General features: G+C 37.9%; 3 protein-coding genes and 1 long non-coding RNA gene across 8 annotated transcripts in view; 3 read left to right on the top strand and 1 right to left on the bottom strand.

Moving 5' to 3' along the window:
- The window catches only part of LOC136256193 (AMP deaminase 2-like), a 201,193-nt gene that overhangs the window by 54,608 nt on the left and 127,072 nt on the right, over window positions 1-19,513 (bottom strand). The gene's annotated exons all lie outside the window — the stretch shown is intronic.
- On the top strand, window positions 675-4,720 carry LOC136256261 (uncharacterized). Its single transcript, XR_010701408.1, has 3 exons — window positions 675-963; window positions 3,163-3,382; window positions 4,618-4,720. It is a non-coding gene; the product is annotated as an uncharacterized lncRNA (long non-coding RNA).
- On the top strand, window positions 5,712-7,952 carry LOC136256249 (uncharacterized). 2 transcript variants are annotated; one of them, XR_010701403.1, is made up of 4 exons: window positions 5,712-5,906; window positions 6,676-6,993; window positions 7,057-7,251; window positions 7,734-7,952. XR_010701403.1 is itself a non-coding variant. In XM_066049180.1 (4 exons), the coding sequence occupies exons 1-4, from the start codon at window positions 5,799-5,801 to the stop codon at window positions 7,779-7,781; spliced, it is 567 nt and encodes a 188-aa protein (XP_065905252.1). In that variant the 5' UTR covers window positions 5,716-5,798; the 3' UTR covers window positions 7,782-7,952. The 2 variants fall into 2 exon arrangements, 1 of the variants encoding a protein (XP_065905252.1); XM_066049180.1 differs by having other exon boundaries at window positions 5,716-5,906; window positions 6,676-6,891.
- On the top strand, window positions 10,892-15,049 carry LOC136256131 (uncharacterized). Of its 3 annotated transcripts, XM_066049075.1 has the most exons (6): window positions 10,892-11,149; window positions 12,010-12,043; window positions 12,165-12,281; window positions 13,124-13,339; window positions 14,454-14,648; window positions 14,805-15,049. In XM_066049075.1, the coding sequence occupies exons 1-6, from the start codon at window positions 11,079-11,081 to the stop codon at window positions 14,850-14,852; spliced, it is 681 nt and encodes a 226-aa protein (XP_065905147.1). In that variant the 5' UTR covers window positions 10,892-11,078; the 3' UTR covers window positions 14,853-15,049. The 3 variants fall into 3 exon arrangements, with proteins under 3 accessions (XP_065905147.1, XP_065905158.1, XP_065905153.1); XM_066049086.1 differs by lacking the exon at window positions 12,010-12,043; XM_066049081.1 differs by lacking the exons at window positions 10,892-11,149; window positions 12,010-12,043 and adding an exon at window positions 11,172-11,913.

Below are 19,513 nucleotides of genomic sequence, written 5' to 3'. Positions count from 1 at the left end.
CTAAGTGGTGCACAGGCATCCCAGTGTTTGTTCGCTGGGCGGCAATAGCAGTGTTTCACACGGCTGCTATAAGCTTTGCTCTATGTGTGTGCGCATATGTGCACATGCACGTGCAAATGTGCATGTGTGTCCACAGGTTTTTGCTTCTCCCTTTTGTGGAGGACCATGGGCAGTGCACACACACACACTACACACATACACAAGCATATCCATAAACTATACTTGAGTACACAACACAATACTAAGAAGACTTGCATGTTTGATCACATTATGCACAGTTGTATTTTGTAACTGATACACCGTCTAGAAATCACAGGAATGTCGAAGTCCCAAAATAAACACTGACGCAGAAATGCACCTACTCCGCCCATGATCTTGTTGAGTAGTGCCCGGTCGTGTTTATTAAACTTAATTTGACCAAAGCCAACTGTGATAGCAAATATACACACAAGCCGAGATACACACACCACTGACACACGCACAATGACAAAGGAACAATCGAGGCGCAATGACTACACACCGTAGTGCTCAAATAATTTACATTGTACACACAAGAAACAATAGTATAGAACAGTACAATACCTGTAGTGGCACACGTATCACTTTATTGACGCCCTGCTTTTAACCTTATTGCTCGCCTTATTGGCACAACCACTAGACGTATCACGTGCACTCCTATGTCCATTCACGGATATCTGCTCCGAGCGCGAGATCTTCTCCGGGTTATGTTGGCAGAGCACGAGGGTACTATGACTCCAGCCAGCGAGCAGGAGGCGAAACAAACTGTACCATAGATTTTTATGACTGTACAATTGAGCTGCGGGTGCATCCTTGCCTGATACTGAACCGAGTTGAAACGAATGAAATCCGAGATGAAATCTTGGTCCTTCGGTCTCATCAACCAGGATCACAACGTGTCTTCAGGGACGCGTTGTGTGTAGCTCTGATCTGCCTAGTAAACAGGTATGTGTACCTGATATGACTAGTAAACTGGCAATCCATTCGCTCTTAGTTACACTTTTTAATTGGTGTGGGCGTGGCACCACACACACTAGCCAGGCTGCCTAGTGTGTAGTTGAACAAGTCAAACTGCCCCGTACGAAAAATACGCATATAGGATATTCCCACTCTGTCTGCACTAACTTAATATTATTTTCATTTGCTGTGTAGAACTCAAACAGAGTATAAAAACACAGATAATAATAATACATAAATCAGTTAAGGAAAGAGTAGTCTCACGTGGCCAGATATTTCAGCGCCGGGGCTTATTGATTAGAGATTATAAGCACCTGCGCAGAAAAGGGTCTGGTCCAGTTCATATAGGCAAGTCATCCTCAGCACCTTTGTCAACACTTGGAGTGCTGATCATAGGTACGTCATCTGACATTCACAATTATCCATATACGGCATTCAAACGGGTAGGCCAATGACGTAGTGACCATTGGGATGACGTGGCCCCAATCAACACCCAACACCACGTTGTTGATTCTGTGAACGACTTGCCTATACGAACTGGACTAGACCCTTTTCTGCGTGGGTGCTTATAATCCCTAATCGATAAGCCCCTGCGCTGAAATAGCGGTATCATCAAGTACAATTCTCTAGCGGGTAGAGAATTCCACAATTTGATGGTAGAAGGGAGGAAAGAATTTAAATATGTATCAGTTCTGGCAAACAGAATAGTGAAACGCTGGCTGCATGTGTCCATGAGTAGATGATGTAAGGGGTGTTAGGGTAATCGTGATGTCAACGGCAAGGCCATGTACTATTTTTTGTAAAACGTTACCAGTTGTAAGAAGCTTCTCCAGTGTTCAAGTGATGGTCAGTCTAAGTGTTCCAACGTGGTAGTTACACAACTGTGATAAAGAGAAATCATTTATGACGAAATGGGCAAAACCTTTTCTATTTGTTGTAAGTGGTATAGAAGGTATGTGGGCCACACTGTACTAGCGTCTTCTAATATAGGTTGTACTAAGGATATGTAACAGTTGGATTTTACTGATGTAGGACATCGGAAGAGATTAAGTTGTAAAAAGGCTTTCGCTTTGATGGCTTTGCTACAAATATCATTGATGTGTTCCTTCCAACTTGTAGTGCCTCAGACTTGCACATCCATCATAATTCACTGGCCAAATGTTTTGCTATTGTTGCTTTTGGGAGTAGTGTTGAACAGGCAGAATATGTGTATACTCTGGCGTACAGGGCATTTTGACTTGCTTTAATAGTCCATAAAAAGTGACTAACTATTATACAGACAGTATAAAAGTTCTTTTATATGTGAGAAAAATTCTTGTGTAACATGTATGACTTAATTATGGGATGTACATCCTTAGAAATCCATAGCACCATTCTCTATTCTATTCTGAGGGTGTAATTATGTAGATGCTTTTATTAATTTTATTGGATGTCGAAATGCAGAGCAGTTTATGTAAACTAGTGCACAAAGATAGGAGTACAAGGTACAGTGTACTAAGTGATACCTGTACATATGAATTAAGGCATAATCTGAAGGTATGGTGTTTTATATCATTTATCAAGTGGATTGTGGTGTAACAATATTTTACTAAAAACTTATTTGCTTTGAAGTAAAATGGCATTTACTTCCTACAAGGCATTTGAAGAAGACAGCAAAGCTTCAGTCGGACCATCCATCCAAAGGATTATACTAGTAGGGGACTTCCCATGTTGGCAATAGTTGTAAGAACTAGCTATGTTTGAATTAGCCAAAACCTGCAGCATCTATTAGACATTAGTATTTTGTTGATTCTAAGTCTTATAGGCAACTGTCTTTGTAAAAGGCTAGTGTGTGACATCATAACAAATCATAATGATACAATATTAATAAATTATCATGTCAGGTTATGTTAACATGAAGCCATAGTATGTAACTATCAAAACAATTTAGTTTTGAGGTTAGTGTTGTGGGTGTGGGAAGCAGCAATGTATAGATAACCTAAATAGTTTATATACCAGGTTCATGCACCTGAGAGAGTACACAAGTGAGAGCAACTGAGAGTACAAGCACTTTGGACCTTTAGACTTATAAAGTTCAAACACATTTACCTTTACATCTGCTTACTGCAACACAATACTTCACAATTACATACATGAATAAGTATGCTAAACTTTAATGTTGTAATATATGGTAATGTATTTTTACAGGCATTTCCTGTTTTGCTGACTTTACCAGTGAGTTGTTATTTTCGAAAGAAAGTAATTTGAATTCTGCAACGATCATCTGCTATGCTAACAGTGGAGCTGAGCTGGAAAAAGTGATCATCGTATTTGTCACAATGGGATTGGTGCTGCTATATCTTCCATACTAGTTTGTATGATGTTGCTGATATTTGATACATTCATTCCGGCCTGTTTAAATAGAATGGTACATTTGGATGTACAGTATTATATATATTATTTACATATAAGAATAATATTGTTGGTACAACTTTCATTCAAGCTGTGATTAAAATGTGTAACCAGTAGGAGATACTGTATGTTGAACTCTGCTCTGAAATGTATTAACAAACACTGATTAGGATTCGAAAATCTTTTGGCAAGACATAAATATATGCAATGCATCAGTATTCGCTTGCACATATATCATTGGGGAAATAATTATGTATTGTCGTATACTGTAGTTTAAGAGACTGTCCCACTTCTTAAGTATACTGCCTTAATTGGTTGTGCTAAGTAAATAATGTTGTACATTGCACTGCATTATTTTTCTAGCTGTATACATGTCCCTCCAGGACCTATACTCTTTCCCATGTCGCATTTGTCTGTCTAGCCATGAAGAACTAAAGCCAGTAGCATACAAACATCTAGTGCAGTCAGTTTTATGGTTTATCTAACCAATTTATCAAAGGAACAAACCATAATATCTGCAAAAACCTGACATAATTGTGCATTTTTCGAATTCCTGTTTATTAAATATTTATAATCTACTTAGCCAAGTGTACCCTCCGGCCATGTTTTAGCCTCATATACCAATAATTTCAGAGTTACAGCCTTAGCAAGTAGCAACAACAGAAGATCAATTTGTACAGCAAGAATAAATTACAGGCGCATACAAAAAGAGGTGCAACTTACAAACACAATGTAGTACAGAATTGCAACTTGCACCATCATGTTTGCCATGAATAAGGGAATCGATTCGGAGTATGTTTTTTTCTTTCTATCAGTTTTCTTCACTACATACTGAGACGAAATCAGTAGAGAAAGATTAATTACGTACTATTGCCTTGACATGATATAAACAAATGCCCATAACTCACATATCCTTTAGTCTACTACAACGAAACAAAGATTTGTGAACTCCCCTTGTGTAGGAGAATAAGATGATATCCAGAATTGCCTTGTTAGTCCCTTCCTTCACTAAGAAAAAGTCGCTCAAATGTTTTTCAATAATGCACAAGTATTTCACCCATTGTATTCAATGCTTTATACTGTAAATTTAGGCTTGCACAATTGTGTCGGGTTTTCACAGATCCTGTCACATATATATTCTTTACCTGAAGTATTTCCTTTCTCTTCGACGTAGCACTGTCACGTATGTTACAAATTTTGTGATTAGTGATTATTTATATTGTTAATTTAAATAAGCCATTGTGTTTATAGGCTGTTGTTGGAGTGCTTTCTGTTATATATATATACTACTGGCCTAGGAGCCTGAAATCTTATCCAAACAGAGAATCTTCTATTGCAACTTGAACATTTCACTGCAAAGCTATACATACCATGTTATAATTGTTGTCATTTCACTTAAAATAGTTTACATGGTATTTATTATGAGATTTTATTTGTGAGCAACACACAGCAACACTCTTGATTCTTTTTCTGTGAGCGTGCGTACCTATCCAGTATACAATAGTACAGGCAGTGAGCCTCACTTGATGGCCACCTCTTTTATAAGACCACTTATCACTTAGTCAACTATTGGAAACTGAGCTGCCAGAATTAAGTGCCTATTTATAGCCTGGCCTAACTAAATATATACATGCGTGCTATATGTAGTATATCATGTATGGTTAGTTGTACCAGTATACATAGATAGAACTTATTCACAGTATAGTATTTTGACCATACAGAATGTTTACTCTCCCCATGCATGTTTTATAGCTTCATTGCACATTGTCACATACCAAAATTAATGTAGTCTGTCCAAAGAAAATAGTCATTTAGATTGCGTGTGCAGGCAACCAGAAACACATACATAATTTATTTTTGTGGCTCTATTTTGTCTAATGTTTGCTGGTGGTCTGAAACTACCAATGTACTGGTTTCTTCTTGCACACACATACCATAAAACGGGCTAGCAACATTATTTTTAAAAAATATAAATCTTAGCAATGAATATGCTGGTCATTTTTAGGTCTGTGCCACTAATAAGTCAATGCATAGTAGAAAACTGCTAGCATGTAAATGCTGTTTTGATTGAAAAGAAATATACGTCATGTGTGCCTGTCAATGTCAAGTGCATCAATCACTTAGTCAACTATTGGAGACTGAGCTGCCAGAATTACTATACCTGACATGAATTTATTCATCTATCAAATGTATATAACCTAAGTGTACTACTTCAACTAATTTAGCCGTTTCATATAATAATTATGCAAGATAAAAAGAATAATGGAATAAAATATAATAACAGGAAATACAGTGCAAAGGTTGATCAAGAGTGCAAAGTAGTAAGTAACATGTATAACGAGGGATTACTATATAACATGGTTCAGTGGTAAATTCTGACAGTGGATTGCAGTGTAACAAGAGAAGGATTTTGCTAAAAACTTACAAGTACAATGGCTTTTACCTCCTACCAAGCATTTCAAGAAGACACTAAAGTAGCTTCATCAACATCATACGTATTAAGGGTTTTACTGGCAGGATTTCCCAAACTGGCAATCATTGTAAGTATTAACTAGATAGCTGTTTATATACATACATATATACATTTGCCTTAGCCATGCAGAGTGTGCCTATATATACTGCATACACTACTACTACAGTATATGCATGCAAAGGTACGACAGATAAGGAGTTCACTCTTCAGAAATGATGGAGCATTACATATCTGCCTAGCGTCGCTACCTAGTGGACAAATTTAATTTGTGCATGTGAAACCAACAATAGGAAATATAATATAAAGGTATATAGCTAGAGAGTGCTGTTGGTATTGACGGTCCAGTATATTAATAAATTCACTTTATATGTTCAAGACCTCAGCTGGTAATATTAATATGCTGCTGTTAGTGCATTATAGTATACTCAGGATCATGCATATGCCTAATTTCCTATATGAAAATAATTATATAGAAACTGTATTACATTTTGAAACTATAATTGTCTAACACAACTATACCTTATAAAACCACACTGGTAATATTATCATAGCAATTAACCTGTGGGTTAATGTTGTGGCTTGATAAACTATAATATGGTCATGCAGTGATCTCTATTACCAATACCACGCAAAGGTCAGTTTAAAGTTTGCGGAAATGGCTGTATTTAAAATTTATTGAACTAAACATTAACCTATGATCTATGGCTTTTCAGTTGTACCCACATGTGTGCATGGAGGCTATGCAATAGCAACTCATTACATCACACATTTACCCTGTACTGTAGTAATATAGATTTCATACATATGATCATGACATTGTAACTATATTTTTACAGGCATTCTCTGTTGTCATTGCTGGTTATATGAGTGAGGCAGCCTTTACTAGCAGTGAACCAATTGTTCCTTCAGCAATTATCTGCTATAATAATGGTGGAGCTTTCAAGAGTGGTCACCGTATTTGTCACAATGGGCTTGCTGCTGCCATTACATCAATACTGATGTGCATGATGTTGCTGATATTTGATACCTTTATACCTTGTCTTAATAAATTGGTATGATTGGATACATAAAGCTCCAGTCCAAACATGCATAGACTGTCAGTGAACTGATTATATAGTTGCTTGCAAATCTTGATTTTTATGCATTGCAAATAGGTACTTTTCAATCCCTTAGGCTATATGTATAACCATTATGTTTAACATTTATTTTGTACACAGTTCAAAAGACTGGCCCACCTCTTCTCACTGTTGTTTTCCATCATAATGAGTGTCTACATGTTGGTGACCAGTGCTCTGTTAGCCAACCTGTACACAAGATATTGTGATGATATAGAGCCATTTTCTGAATGTGGAGACGATGAAAGGAATTTTCTGATCCTCCCTGTGTTTGGATTTTTGACAATGATTGGATGGGTAAGAGATAATAATTTTAGTATGAAACTTGAGGAGTAAGAATAGTATCAGTACACATACAAGAATACATGATTTGATCTTGTGACTATATAGAACATTTTGCAAACTAAAAGTACAACAGATACACATACACACAAGCATTGCAACATTTAGTTTGTGACTATGAAGCTTTTTAACAATTAACCCATGCCATTGTCATCTTCAAAATAATCACTATAAAAATATAATGTGACGAGGCTGGAAAAATAGGACATGCGGGTAACTTTTTGAAATTTTCATGAATTATAATAATTTTGTGCTATCATGCTATGACTGTGCAAATTTCAACCCTTATTAAGCACTTACCTACAGTACTTGGCTACACAATATAAGTTACAAATGCTATTACTGAGGTATTACCTGTACGTTGTGTAACTGACCCAGTCCGCAGACATAATTTGAAGTACGCATCAATAGTGATGTCTGGATGTGTACTCATGCAGGTTGTTGTTGGAATATTTTCCACGGTACTGTTGGTCTTGGGTGCCTGAAGATCAGAAGAGAAAGTTGTCTGCAACTTGAACAATTAGCTAATAAGTATAATATTGTACCATATAGCCATGCATGTATTTCAGTTTGTACTTGTACGTAGCTATGCATATTTTGTACTGATTATGTGATGCGTTATTTCACAATCATTTTATGACCCAATTGAGATCATATACATGCATATGACAACATAACCTTTGGCTGTAATAATTAGTGTACAAAGCGTTAATTATATATGTGACCAGATTTGCACAAAGGGGTCTTCCACACACATCCAATTTGCCAACTTTGACAATTCATAACTTCACACTGGAAAGAGCTATTGCTTTGAAATTTGTTGAGCAGTAAGCACCAACATATAGTTGAATAAAGGTGAAAATTTCAGGTTAATATGTTACTTTAACACTAAGTTATGCATGGTCTCCCAAGTTTACAGAATTTGATTTGTGTGGAAGACCCCTTTTCACAAATCCAGTCACATATAGTACATGAAATGACTGGATTTGACTTCTACACACATCCACCTAAAGGATCATAATTCAATGTGGGAGTATACATACTATCACTTTCAAATTTTGACCTATTATTACATAATGCACTCATTCTCCACTCAAAGAATTGTGTAAAAATTGTAAATCAATAGCGACTGAGAGGTCAAGTTACTAACAGCTAAAGTTAAACCGACAATTGGATGTGTGTGCCGGAAGCCTGGTTTTGTCAAATCCTGTCACATACAGTCTATTCAATACATATTTTCAGACTACGCATGATCATCACTGATCATGAAGTTTCAGTCAGAAAACCTTTTTTATATGGATATTGCATCATGTCCATACACAGAATGCCGCATTATAGTGTCACTGCTATACTGTGCTACCGAAGCCAACCATCACATATAATGCATCGATAGATCTTGTGCATACAATTGCAAATTGTGTTATTGTTTAATCCATTTACTGCAAACAGATCAGTATTATGTTAAGGTTGTGGGTATAATGCTTTTCTGTTTAAAGCAAAATACATTGTTGCACGTTCATTAGAGAGGCTCTTGTATGGTGACTTTCTTGCATTCTTTTGAAAAGTATGTAGCTATTATGTACTTTAGCTGTACCAAAGCAAGGATCTTAACCTGAGTGGCTGCATTAGAAGTTAATTTCTTACATTATGTATTATAAACTATTCGGTCATATATTTATTAATACTGAAAATTTACATGCACACATTAATTTTTTACACTTATGATCCACTATGTATAACAACCACACAAAAAAAGCATCCTTACATGTTGGACTCTTTATAGGCATCTACCCTATACTAGCATTTAAAACTCCTTAGCACCTTGCTTATTATAGATGTGATACATGCAGAAATTAACACTGTACAACCTAAATTTACACATCGCTGTGTAATTGACAGAGAAATATCAACTATTGTGCCTTTTGCATGCCACTAGGCCACAAACTTTGTACATTTACTGAATAATCAGCTATAAATATTCTCTCTCAGTATGTGCGTGTGTGTGTGTACAAATGCCAACTGTCCATGTCTCACACAGCAACTGAAGTTCCAGGTGGACTTCGGATGTCCACACCTTCATGGCATAGCCTCCTGCCGGTTACTACTCCTGTCCCAGTAGGATTTGCCTGTGCTGATCCTAGCACCTGAGTATAGTGCACAGGTGTCCCAGTGCTAGTTCACTGGGTAAGCTAAGCATGACCCATGCTACCACAGTAGCTGAAGGCTTTTTGAAGGTGTGTGTGTGTGTGTGTGTGTGTGTGTGTGTGTGTGTGTGTGTGTGTGTGTGTGTGTGTGTGTGTGTGTGTGTGTGTGTGTGTGTGTGTGTGTGTGTGTGTGTGTGTGTGTGTGTGTGTGTGTGTGTGTGTGTGTGTGTGTGTGTGTGTGTGTGTGTGTGTGTGTGTGTGTGTGTGTGTGTGTGTGTGTGTGTGTGTGTGTGTGTGTGTGTGTGTGTGTGTGTGTGTGTGTGTGTGTGTGTGTGTGTGTGTGTGTGTGTGTGTGTGTGTGTGTGTGTGTGTGTGTGTGTGTGTGTGTGTGTGTGTGTGTGTGTGTGTGTGTGTGTGTGTGTGTGTGTGTGTGTGTGTGTGTGTGTGTGTGTGTGTGTGTGTGTGTGTGTGTGTGTGTGTGTGTGTGTGTGTGTGTGTGTGTGTGTGTGTGTGTGTGTGTGTGTGTGTGTGTGTGTGTGTGTGTGTGTGTGTGTGTGTGTGTGTGTGTGTGTGTGTGTGTGTGTGTGTGTGTGTGTGTGTGTGTGTGTGTGTGTGTGTGTGTGTGTGTGTGTGTGTGTGTGTGTGTGTGTGTGTGTGTGTGTGTGTGTGTGTGTGTGTGTGTGTGTGTGTGTGTGTGTGTGTGTGTGTGTGTGTGTGTGTGTGTGTGTGTGTGTGTGTGTGTGTGTGTGTGTGTGTGTGTGTGTGTGTGTGTGTGTGTGTGTGTGTGTGTGTGTGTGTGTGTGTGTGTGTGTGTGTGTGTGTGTGTGTGTGTGTGTGTGTGTGTGTGTGTGTGTGTGTGTGTGTGTGTGTGTGTGTGTGTGTGTGTGAGAGAGAGAGAGAGAGAGAGAGAGAGAGAGCATATTCTGGGTGTGAACATGTGTGCATGTGTACATACATGCATGTGCTGAGATCAGGCAAGGTCAAGGGTCTCTTTTATTGGCCAAAACACTGTGCATACTACACTTTTTGTCTAGAGCCTACTCAATAAAACACGAAATTAATTTTGTCATACATGCAGGCGTAGTTAGAAATTACTGATCTAATTCATCCAAACTGTGGCTATATACTTTAGTTAGTTGTATAGAACTCCATGTAAACCTGTACATATACTCACATGTAAAATACAACAGGACAGATAGACATTTACTGATGCAGTGGTCACATTTTGCTAGTACCAAAGTTATTTAATTTAAAGAGGTAGCTATTACAGTGGAACCTGTCTATAATGGTCACCTTGGGACCAGATATATCTGGCCTTTATATACAGGTGGCTGTTATAGAGAAAACCTGTATAAGGTGATCAGCAGCATTTTAGTGGCTATGGCCGTTATAAATGAGTGATTATTATTAAGAGGCTCGCGCCAACCGCAATGTAGTATTAAATACTAGTACAGAAAGGACGAGCTTGTTATGTGTTGGTTATAGCTATTGAATACGTTTAAGCAATGAAGCCTGATAGATTATATAGTATTCATTGAAAGGCAGGAAGTGTGATAATTGTGCATTAATTGAAACGGTGCCGTGGTGCCAGACAGTTGGCTTAACAAGCCACCATAGGCTGAAGGTAGCGACCGCTATATGAAGGAGAAAGTTATGTATACAGTGATTCATAGGCGAATTCTTGGTTGGCCGTTATACGCGTTAGACAGGTGACCGCTTAATGCAGACAACAATGCATAGCTACATTTGTATGGGAAAATATTTGGGACCTCGTGTCCATGGCCGTTATGCAGAGGTGACCGCTTAATCCAGGTGACCGTAACACAGGTTCCACTGTATTAATATGTATACAAGCAATGAATACAGGGGTCTGGGGCCACCGGCAGCCTCCTACAATTTATAATAATTCTTTAGCTACACATTTAAACTGTGACCTATATGTACTTTCTTCCAACAGATTTTTTTTAAAGTTAAATTTCAATTTGTCATTTGCATGTGCAGTATAATATTTCACTGTATGACAAATACCTTTAGCAAAGTTGGACAGGCTGCATTTAACCAGGGCCACTTGAAGCAGTACATTGCATGAAGACATTTCTTCCTGTGACTGTGACCCTATATGAACTATGTGACCCAGTCTGACAAAACCACCCCTTCCAATTGTCATGAATTGATAGATCATGACTTACCCTGTAACAGTAGCCTATAGCTGTTTCATAGCACTAGGAAGATTTCAAGAAAGACATGGAAAGTTACTGTATCATTAATCAAATAGGATAGCTAACTGGAGATGCTATAAGACTGGTTTTGTCAGACCCTAGCACATACATTATAAATTATGGTCCACAAATTTTGAGGGTAGAAACATCCACCACACATTTTAAAACTTCTATTAAAATAATTTTGTTGGATGTCAAAGTGCATTTTGTTCCAGAGCAGTTTATACACACTAGCACAAAGATTGGAGTACAAGGTACAGTGTACTAGGGTAGAAACATCCACCACACATTTTAAAACTTCTATTAAAATAATTTTGTGGTATGTCAAAGTGCATTTTATTCCAGAGCAGTTTATACAAACTAGCACAAAGATTGGAGTACAAGGTACAGTGTACTAAGATACATATAATTATAAAAGACATAATATGAACAAAGGTCATAGTGTTTTATATCATTTATCAAGAGGATTGTGCTGTGACAGTGTTTTACTAAAATCCCATCATAGAACCAAAGAACAATGGTGCTTGCTTCCTACAAGGCATTTGAAGAAGACAGCAAAGCTTCAGCCGGACCATACATCCAAAGGATTATATTAGTAGGACTACCCAAGCTGACAATAATTGTAAGAGCTTGCGTATATGTTATATAATAACAGCTAGAACCTGCAGCCACTTGTAACTGTTAGGATAATTTATTTTGTGCTAATATGCTACTATAAGATAAACTGGATTGATGATAGCCACACTCCTAGCTAGCAAGTCAGCAAAGTACATAATAAACACTCATTAAAAAATAGTGTATAAACAGCACAATCAGTGACCTGAGTGCAAAATGTAATATTGAAAAAGTGGCAATGTTAGCTAACACTGTCAGATTGTAATGAAATAGTACCTACATGGTAAGATGTCTCACAATAATATTATTGTGTTACTACATGTCCTAATAGTTATGTCACACCTACCATAACAATTGGTTTGAGGTTAGTGTTGTGCATGGGTGTTAAAAACAGCAGTGTACTGTATATCTCACTCCTATGCCCTTGAATTCAGGTTCACGCACCTGAGTTTAGTCAAGTGCTTGAGAATGTAATACATTTGTCAAGTACTTACACTTGGACTTACAAAGCATAAATATCTTTACTTTTATACCTGTCCATTCATTCTCCATTTTTCCAGTGTCTTAGCACTTAGTGCATTACAATACTTCACAAGTACATACTGTACATGATCATTTTGCATAGTGTAGATGCAACTGATGCCAAAAATTATACTGCAGTACTTGATTCCGGTTTCTGTCTCTCTTCTTGGATAGCAAAAAAAGCAAAAACATATCTGTAGTTTATTAAATAGAAAATATGCATCAGATCATGATCATCATGGAACATGTTCTATTTGCCATATAACATCACATAGCTATTGAGAGATGTTGTATTATATTAATTTCAAATTATTATAATTCTTACAGGCATTTTCTGTTGTCATTGTGGGTTTCACCAGCGAGCTGTTATTTTCAGAAGAAAGTAATTTGAATCCTGCAGCATTTATGTGTTATGCTAACAGTGGAGCTGAAAAAAGTGATCATCGTATTTGTCACAATGGGATTGCTGCTGCTGTGTCTTCCATACTAGTTTGCATGATGTTGCTGATATTTGATACATTCATTCCATGTCTAAATAAAATGGTATGTTTGGAATGTATGCATGTAATAAGATATAATCGGCTTGGAAAAACTCTAACCATATAATTTATATAATTCAACTGTGTAAAATTTGTATGCATGTGTAGCTACAGTAGTCAGGTAGAGGACATGAATTAACATGATAGTTGATTAGGCATCAAGCAAACAAGATGTTTCATAGTAATTAGTTGTCAACCAATCAACATTCTATATGCCAAGTGCAAGAATTCATCTCAAATTCATTTATTTATGTATACATTGATATGTACGTATTATACTATTACCAAGAGTTAATAATAGTAGGGAGGGAGAGTGTCTAACACTCAATAGGCCTGTATAAAATGAGCGCGTAGAGCACCCCGCTTATTATCGTATACCTTTGTAATTTCCTATAGTGTTGATGACCGCAATAAACACGTTATGTCACATTTTGTATGGCCTTGCAAAATCGATAGTTGGTGAGAAAGCAGTGATGCGAAGGTGGCTACTCCAGTGAGTGATGGGAGAACCAGAGAGAAATCGTTCATAACTTTCATCTGGCGCTTTTTCTTAGGTTGGGATTCTCCAGGCTGTGTTTCATCGGCGCCGCTTCTTTTCCTTGCCATTGCTTTCGTTTGACACTTCTTGGTTACTTCCGGCTCATCACTCCTTGACTGACGCCTCTTCTTGGGCATTACCTCGGGACGTGGCTGAACGGTAGATTCGTGATGCAATTCTACCTGTGCTTCCGAGCGTGCTTCATCTCCGCTTTTCTTCATTGATCTTCTCTGACGCTTCTTCTTGCTAGGCTGAACTGTTTCTGCTTCAATTTCGGCCAGTACCGAGGGCTGTTCATCACAAATCGACATGTTTGATTGCACACGCTACCTCGCACGTTGCTCACGAGACTGATTCGTGAACAGCTAGTAGTATCGATAACGTCCTTCTGCGGCGTGCCTCATTTCACATCTCCCTTCATGCAATCAACATGTCTGGCCAAGAAGCCAGATTGTCTTACGCGCTCATTTTATACAGGCCTATTGAGCGTTAGACACTCTCCCTCCCTACTATTATTAACTCTTGCTATTACTATACAATGTCTGCATGTTCAGTATCAAGTGTCATAATTATACTGTAGTTTAAGAGACTGGCCCACTTCTTCTCATTGTTGTTTTCCATCATAATGGCTGTCTACCTGTTGGTGACCAGTGCTCTGTTAGCTAACCTGTACACAAGATATTGTGATGAAATAGATGAATTTTCAAAATGTGAAGAAGATGAAAGGAGATTTTTAGTTATTCCTGTGTTTGGATTTTTAACCATGGTCGGATGGGTAAGATTATGCATGTACTGTAAATTATATCATTGATGTACTATATCTTAAAACAAACGCTGTAACCACTGAGAATGTTGTGACTAATATTGCATGATGTTTTGTGTTTAATGATCTGATAATTTATATTAAGCCAATGGATTGTTACTGCTATAGGCTGTTGTTGGAGTGCTTTCCATGATACTACTGGCCTTGGGAGCCTGAAATCATCTCCAAACAGAGAATCGTCTAATACAACTTGAACAGTTCACTGCATATAGCTAGTTACATACCATGTTATTATAATAATTGCTGTGTTAATTATAAGCTAAAAGATAGTTTACACAGAACCATTAAGTTATTACATGTCATTATGAGAATGTACTTTGGTTGTTTTTCTGTGAGCACTTAATGTGTACCTACCCAGTATGCCAGAGTATATGCAATGAACCTCACTTGATGGCCACCTCTTTTATAAGACCACTTTGCTATATAGTAGCTTACAGGTAAACTGTACTACTTACGTATATAAGCCACTTCATATTTCAGGTAAACCACCTGGTCTGACATACTCTCTTTATAATGATCATATTCATGATGTATCACTGTTATGTTATAACCTCAAATGTTTAAGAGATCGATGTGTTAATCAATGTTTGCCAAATACGTATATAAAGAGTTATTCGTTACTGCCTACTTCAAGTAAATTAGCTGTTGAATTATTATGCACATAGCTACATAATTTCCAGTTGTTAAAGGTACATTTAAGTTTTTAAAACTTATTATGCCACAACAATTCTGATCGCAACCGGTCTTGCATGGCTGTTGGATAATGCTGTATGGTGGTTATGGTGTTCTTTTGTCTAATAGCTACCCAGACTATATCAGTTATTTTATTTCAGAGTTGATTATTAAGTAAAATCTGTAGAGTTTCATGTCAGCAACCCTGAAATCACCCTCTTTGTCATCTCAAGCTCTAATAATGAATTTTACTTAATGTTCTCCCCTCAAATAAAATAACTGTAATCTGGCAATATAAAAATAATAGATTGCCCCTGGAAGTTATGGTAGTATATTATATATACACATGTACAAATTTGGTGAACAATTGTATCACAGAGTCATAGCTCTCAAGCCTATATACCTCACTACCTCAATATTTAGGACTACGTGACAAATAATGTTCAACTTATACATTGTAAGTACAAGAATTGTTTGAAGCAGCACTCACTTAAATTGCATGGATGCAATTACAGTTGGCAGGTATTTCAATGCACTCTAAGAATTCCCTAGTTATAATAGGTTTTTGTTTTAAAAATGACGTTTTCCCGTAAATAGACTACATAATTTTATACCTTCAAAATATCCTTTCACAACTTGGAATCGCTATTTCATGGTGCAATGTATCTTGCATGTGTGTTGAACAAGTATAGCTCACAGCATAAAGCTGTTCAAAGCAAATTTTAGGAGTGGTAATAACAAAAGCAGCAGAAGAGGTACATAAAAGGCCAGCAGCAGCAATAAAGGAATTGCTGCAGGAGAATAGAATAAGTTTAATGTGCAGCAGCTTCAATAATGAGTTGCAGGCCTAGGTATACAACAAACTTCAAGAGCTGCAGTATACTGTTGTAGCAGCAAACCATAGCAGTTAAAAGATGTAGCAACAGAAGCTGACTGTATCAGTAACAGTAGTTACAATTGTAAGGAGCAGCAGCTAGATGCAAGCAACAACCTTAATCAGCAACCAACTGTGTAGTAAAAACAAACAACAAGCAGCAGTTTGTGTTCCTGGGGGTAGCAGCTAGTTGTAAGCATCAGCAATTTGCTAGCAGTAGAAGCAAGCTGCAAAATAGCAGCTGCAAAATAGCAGCAGCAAGTTACAACAAGCAACATTAACAAGCTGCAAAAAGCAGCCACTAATAGAAACAAACTGCAAGCAGCAGCAACAGTGAACAGCAGCAAGCCAAAAATGATAGTAATGCCAGCAGTAGGCAGCACTAGTCAGCTGCAAAAGCAACAGCAGCAATTAAGCCATAACACAACTAGTAGTAGGAAGTCCGACATGCACAAGCTTGTAGTAACAGGATGCAAGAAAAAACAAAACAGCAGTCACAGCACTAATCTACTGATAGCAATAGCATTCTGGTGGGAGCAATCCACAGAAGCAGCAAATATTTGCAAGCAGCCAGCTGTAAATAGTAACAACAGCCAGCTGCAAGTTAAAAGCTATAAAAGTAGCAGCAGCAGCAGCAACAACTACACTAATGCAGTAGCAAATTTCAAGATACAAGTCACTAGATGAAGCAGCAGCAGTAGCAAACACATGCAGCAGCAGCATGCAAGCTTCAAGAAACAGCAAGAAACAGTAGCATGATGCAAGCAACAGTAATAGCAGACACAGCTGCAAAAAAGTAGCTATAATAATTATGTAAATATGTATATCTTCTGGTATTAATTTTGAATACAATGATATCTGTACTATAATATGTTCTCGTCTCCCACTTGGAAGCAGTAACAGCAGTTTCTAATGTTTTTACACCATTATTAGTACTGGTAAATAATTCCTTGTGATTAGCATGCTCAATCCTGGTGATTAGTATGCTCAATGAGTATGCACATGTGTTGCAGCCTGCAATATTCTTGAAAATTGGTCCAACAATCCCTAGCAACTGTTGGTAGGTAACAAAAGTTAAACCTTACCTAGTTACATGCTTCTTGGTGGCTGCTTAGCAACCATTGCTATGGTGTCAAAATTATTCTTAGAATTAGTATTGGTTGCCTAGCAACGGTTGCTAGACAAAAATGTTGTTGCTAGGTAACAGGTATGTTGTTGCTAGGTAACAGGTATTGGTTACTATAGTAGCAGTAGTTGTCAAGTTAATATACCTGAAAAATATGCTATTCAATTACTCTTGATATAATCAAGACACACGGTAGTGTGTCGTGCGGCCCAAGAAGCCGGCGCGCAACCCCGTGAGTATATTGACAGGAAGAAAGAAAACGCAATTTTCGCACCTCCGTAGCTCTGTACTGCCTTGACGAAATAAGACGAATTTTGCTGTGTACATTCCCTCCAACTTCAGTACTCCACATTCCAAATTTGAGCGAAATCGCTTCAGGCATTCCTGAGATATGCGACTTCAAAAATTGACTTAGTTTCTTCGTTTTTTTCTTCTTATTTTTCTTCCTCTTTTCGCACACTTACAACAACTGCTATAAAACGCGAACGCGTTATCCGATTGCCTTGAAATTGGGCACACAGAAGGGGGGTATAAAGGCGCATCTCGGTACCAACTTTGGCTGGAATACGATAAACAGGCAAAGAGTTATGAGCGATTATTCACGAAACATAACACCAATATGTTGTCACGCCTACAGAGTAAACCGCGTATGGGAAGAAGCTGAAAATCGGTGGGTGAATAGGTTAACTATAGAACCTCACACCGTTTATGGTTTGAAAGAAATCGAGCTGAAAACCAGGAAGATACAACAACAAAACCAACAGTGTGTAACAATTACGCAACCGAGATTAGCTAATAAAAAACGAATACTTGCCACGCCTACCAGATAAACCGCTTGGGGTAATGCTTTGAAATTCACTGTACAGATGGAGTAATCATCTTAGAAAGGCTCTTCAATGGTGTAGAAGAATCAGACTTAAAGCCACGGAGTTATAACACGAAATCCAACTTGGTGTAGCAAGTGCGAGATCGAGATACTCTAATAGAGCAGTCATCCTAATAGAGCAGTCACCCTGAACAGAATTCAAGAGATCAGTTAGAAATAAGTAACATGTATAGAGATCAGCTACAAACAAATCACCCTGTAGAGAGATCAGCTAGAAGAAGTCACCTTGTAGAGAGTTCAGCTGCAAACAAATCCCCTGTAGAGAGTTCAGCTAGTAACAAGTCACCCTGTAGAGAGATCAGCTAGAAACAAGTCACCCTGTAGAGAGATCAGCTAGAAGAAGTCACATTGTAGAGAGTTCAGCTACAAAGAAACTACCATGTAGAGAGTTCAGCTGCAAACAAATCACCCTGTAGAGAACTCAGCTACAAACAAATCGCCCTGTAGAAAGATCAGCTATAAGAAGTTACCTTGTAGATAGTTCAGCTACAAACAAATCTCCCTGTAGAGAGATCAGCTAGAAGAAATTACCTTGTAGAGAGTTCAGCTACAAAGAAACCACCATGTAGAGAGTTCAGCTGCAAAGAAATCACCCTGTAGAAAATTCTGCCAGAAACAAATTGCCCTGTAGAAAGATCAGTTAGAAGAAGTTACCTTTTAGAGAGTTGAGCTACAAAGAAACCATTCTGTAAAGAGCTCAGCTGCAAACAAATCACCTGTACAGAATTCAGCTACAAACACATCACCCTGTAGAGAGATCAGCTAGAAGAAGTTACCTTGTAGATCGTTCAGCTACAAACAATTCACCCTGTAGAGAGAGCAATTAGAAGAAGTCACCTTGTAGAGTGTTCAGTTACAAAGAAACCACCATGGAGATTTCTGTAATCAATATATGTGACCGGGCCTGCGAAAACAGGGCATGTGGGCACAAACTACACCCCATCACTCTACAGGTCATATCTCAGTACTGGAAAAGTATATTTCCATTCTATAACTTGCATCATGATGCCAATGAAATGCTTACTATGAGCGGAAAATTGCAATTCCATAGCATAATGGTACAAAAAGTTATGAGTGATGAAATTGTGAAAAGGTAGGCAAAAATCATGTGCCCACATGCCCTATTATCGCAGGCCCGGTCACATATGTGACCGGATTTGCGAAAAGGGGTCTTCCACACACATCCAATTCCGTAAACGGTGGAGATCACAACTCAGTGTTCAAGTATCATATTAACCTGAAATTTTCACCATGTATTC

The sequence above is a fragment of the Dysidea avara genome, chromosome 1, assembly GCF_963678975.1.
Source record: "Dysidea avara chromosome 1, odDysAvar1.4, whole genome shotgun sequence".
In the NCBI taxonomy this organism is placed as follows: Eukaryota; Metazoa; Porifera; class Demospongiae; order Dictyoceratida; family Dysideidae; genus Dysidea; species Dysidea avara.
This window is presented reverse-complemented; position numbering and strand designations above follow the sequence as displayed.

Excerpts from the sequence above, each read along its gene's own strand:
- LOC136256249 (XM_066049180.1), top strand. The coding sequence starts at position 5,799 with ATGGCTTTTACCTCCTACCAAGCATTTCAAGAAGACACTAAAGTAGCT. Across the intron at positions 6,892-7,056 it reads TACCTTGTCTTAATAAATTG|TTCAAAAGACTGGCCCACCT; the intron begins GTATGATTGGAT and ends TTTTGTACACAG. Across the intron at positions 7,252-7,733 it reads TTTTGACAATGATTGGATGG|GTTGTTGTTGGAATATTTTC; the intron begins GTAAGAGATAAT and ends GTACTCATGCAG.
- LOC136256131 (XM_066049075.1), top strand. The coding sequence starts at position 11,079 with ATGAAGGAGAAAGTTATGTATACAGTGATTCATAGGCGAATTCTTGGT. Across the intron at positions 11,150-12,009 it reads CCGTTATACGCGTTAGACAG|TTTATACAAACTAGCACAAA; the intron begins GTGACCGCTTAA and ends ATTCCAGAGCAG. Across the intron at positions 12,282-13,123 it reads TACCCAAGCTGACAATAATT|GCATTTTCTGTTGTCATTGT; the intron begins GTAAGAGCTTGC and ends TAATTCTTACAG.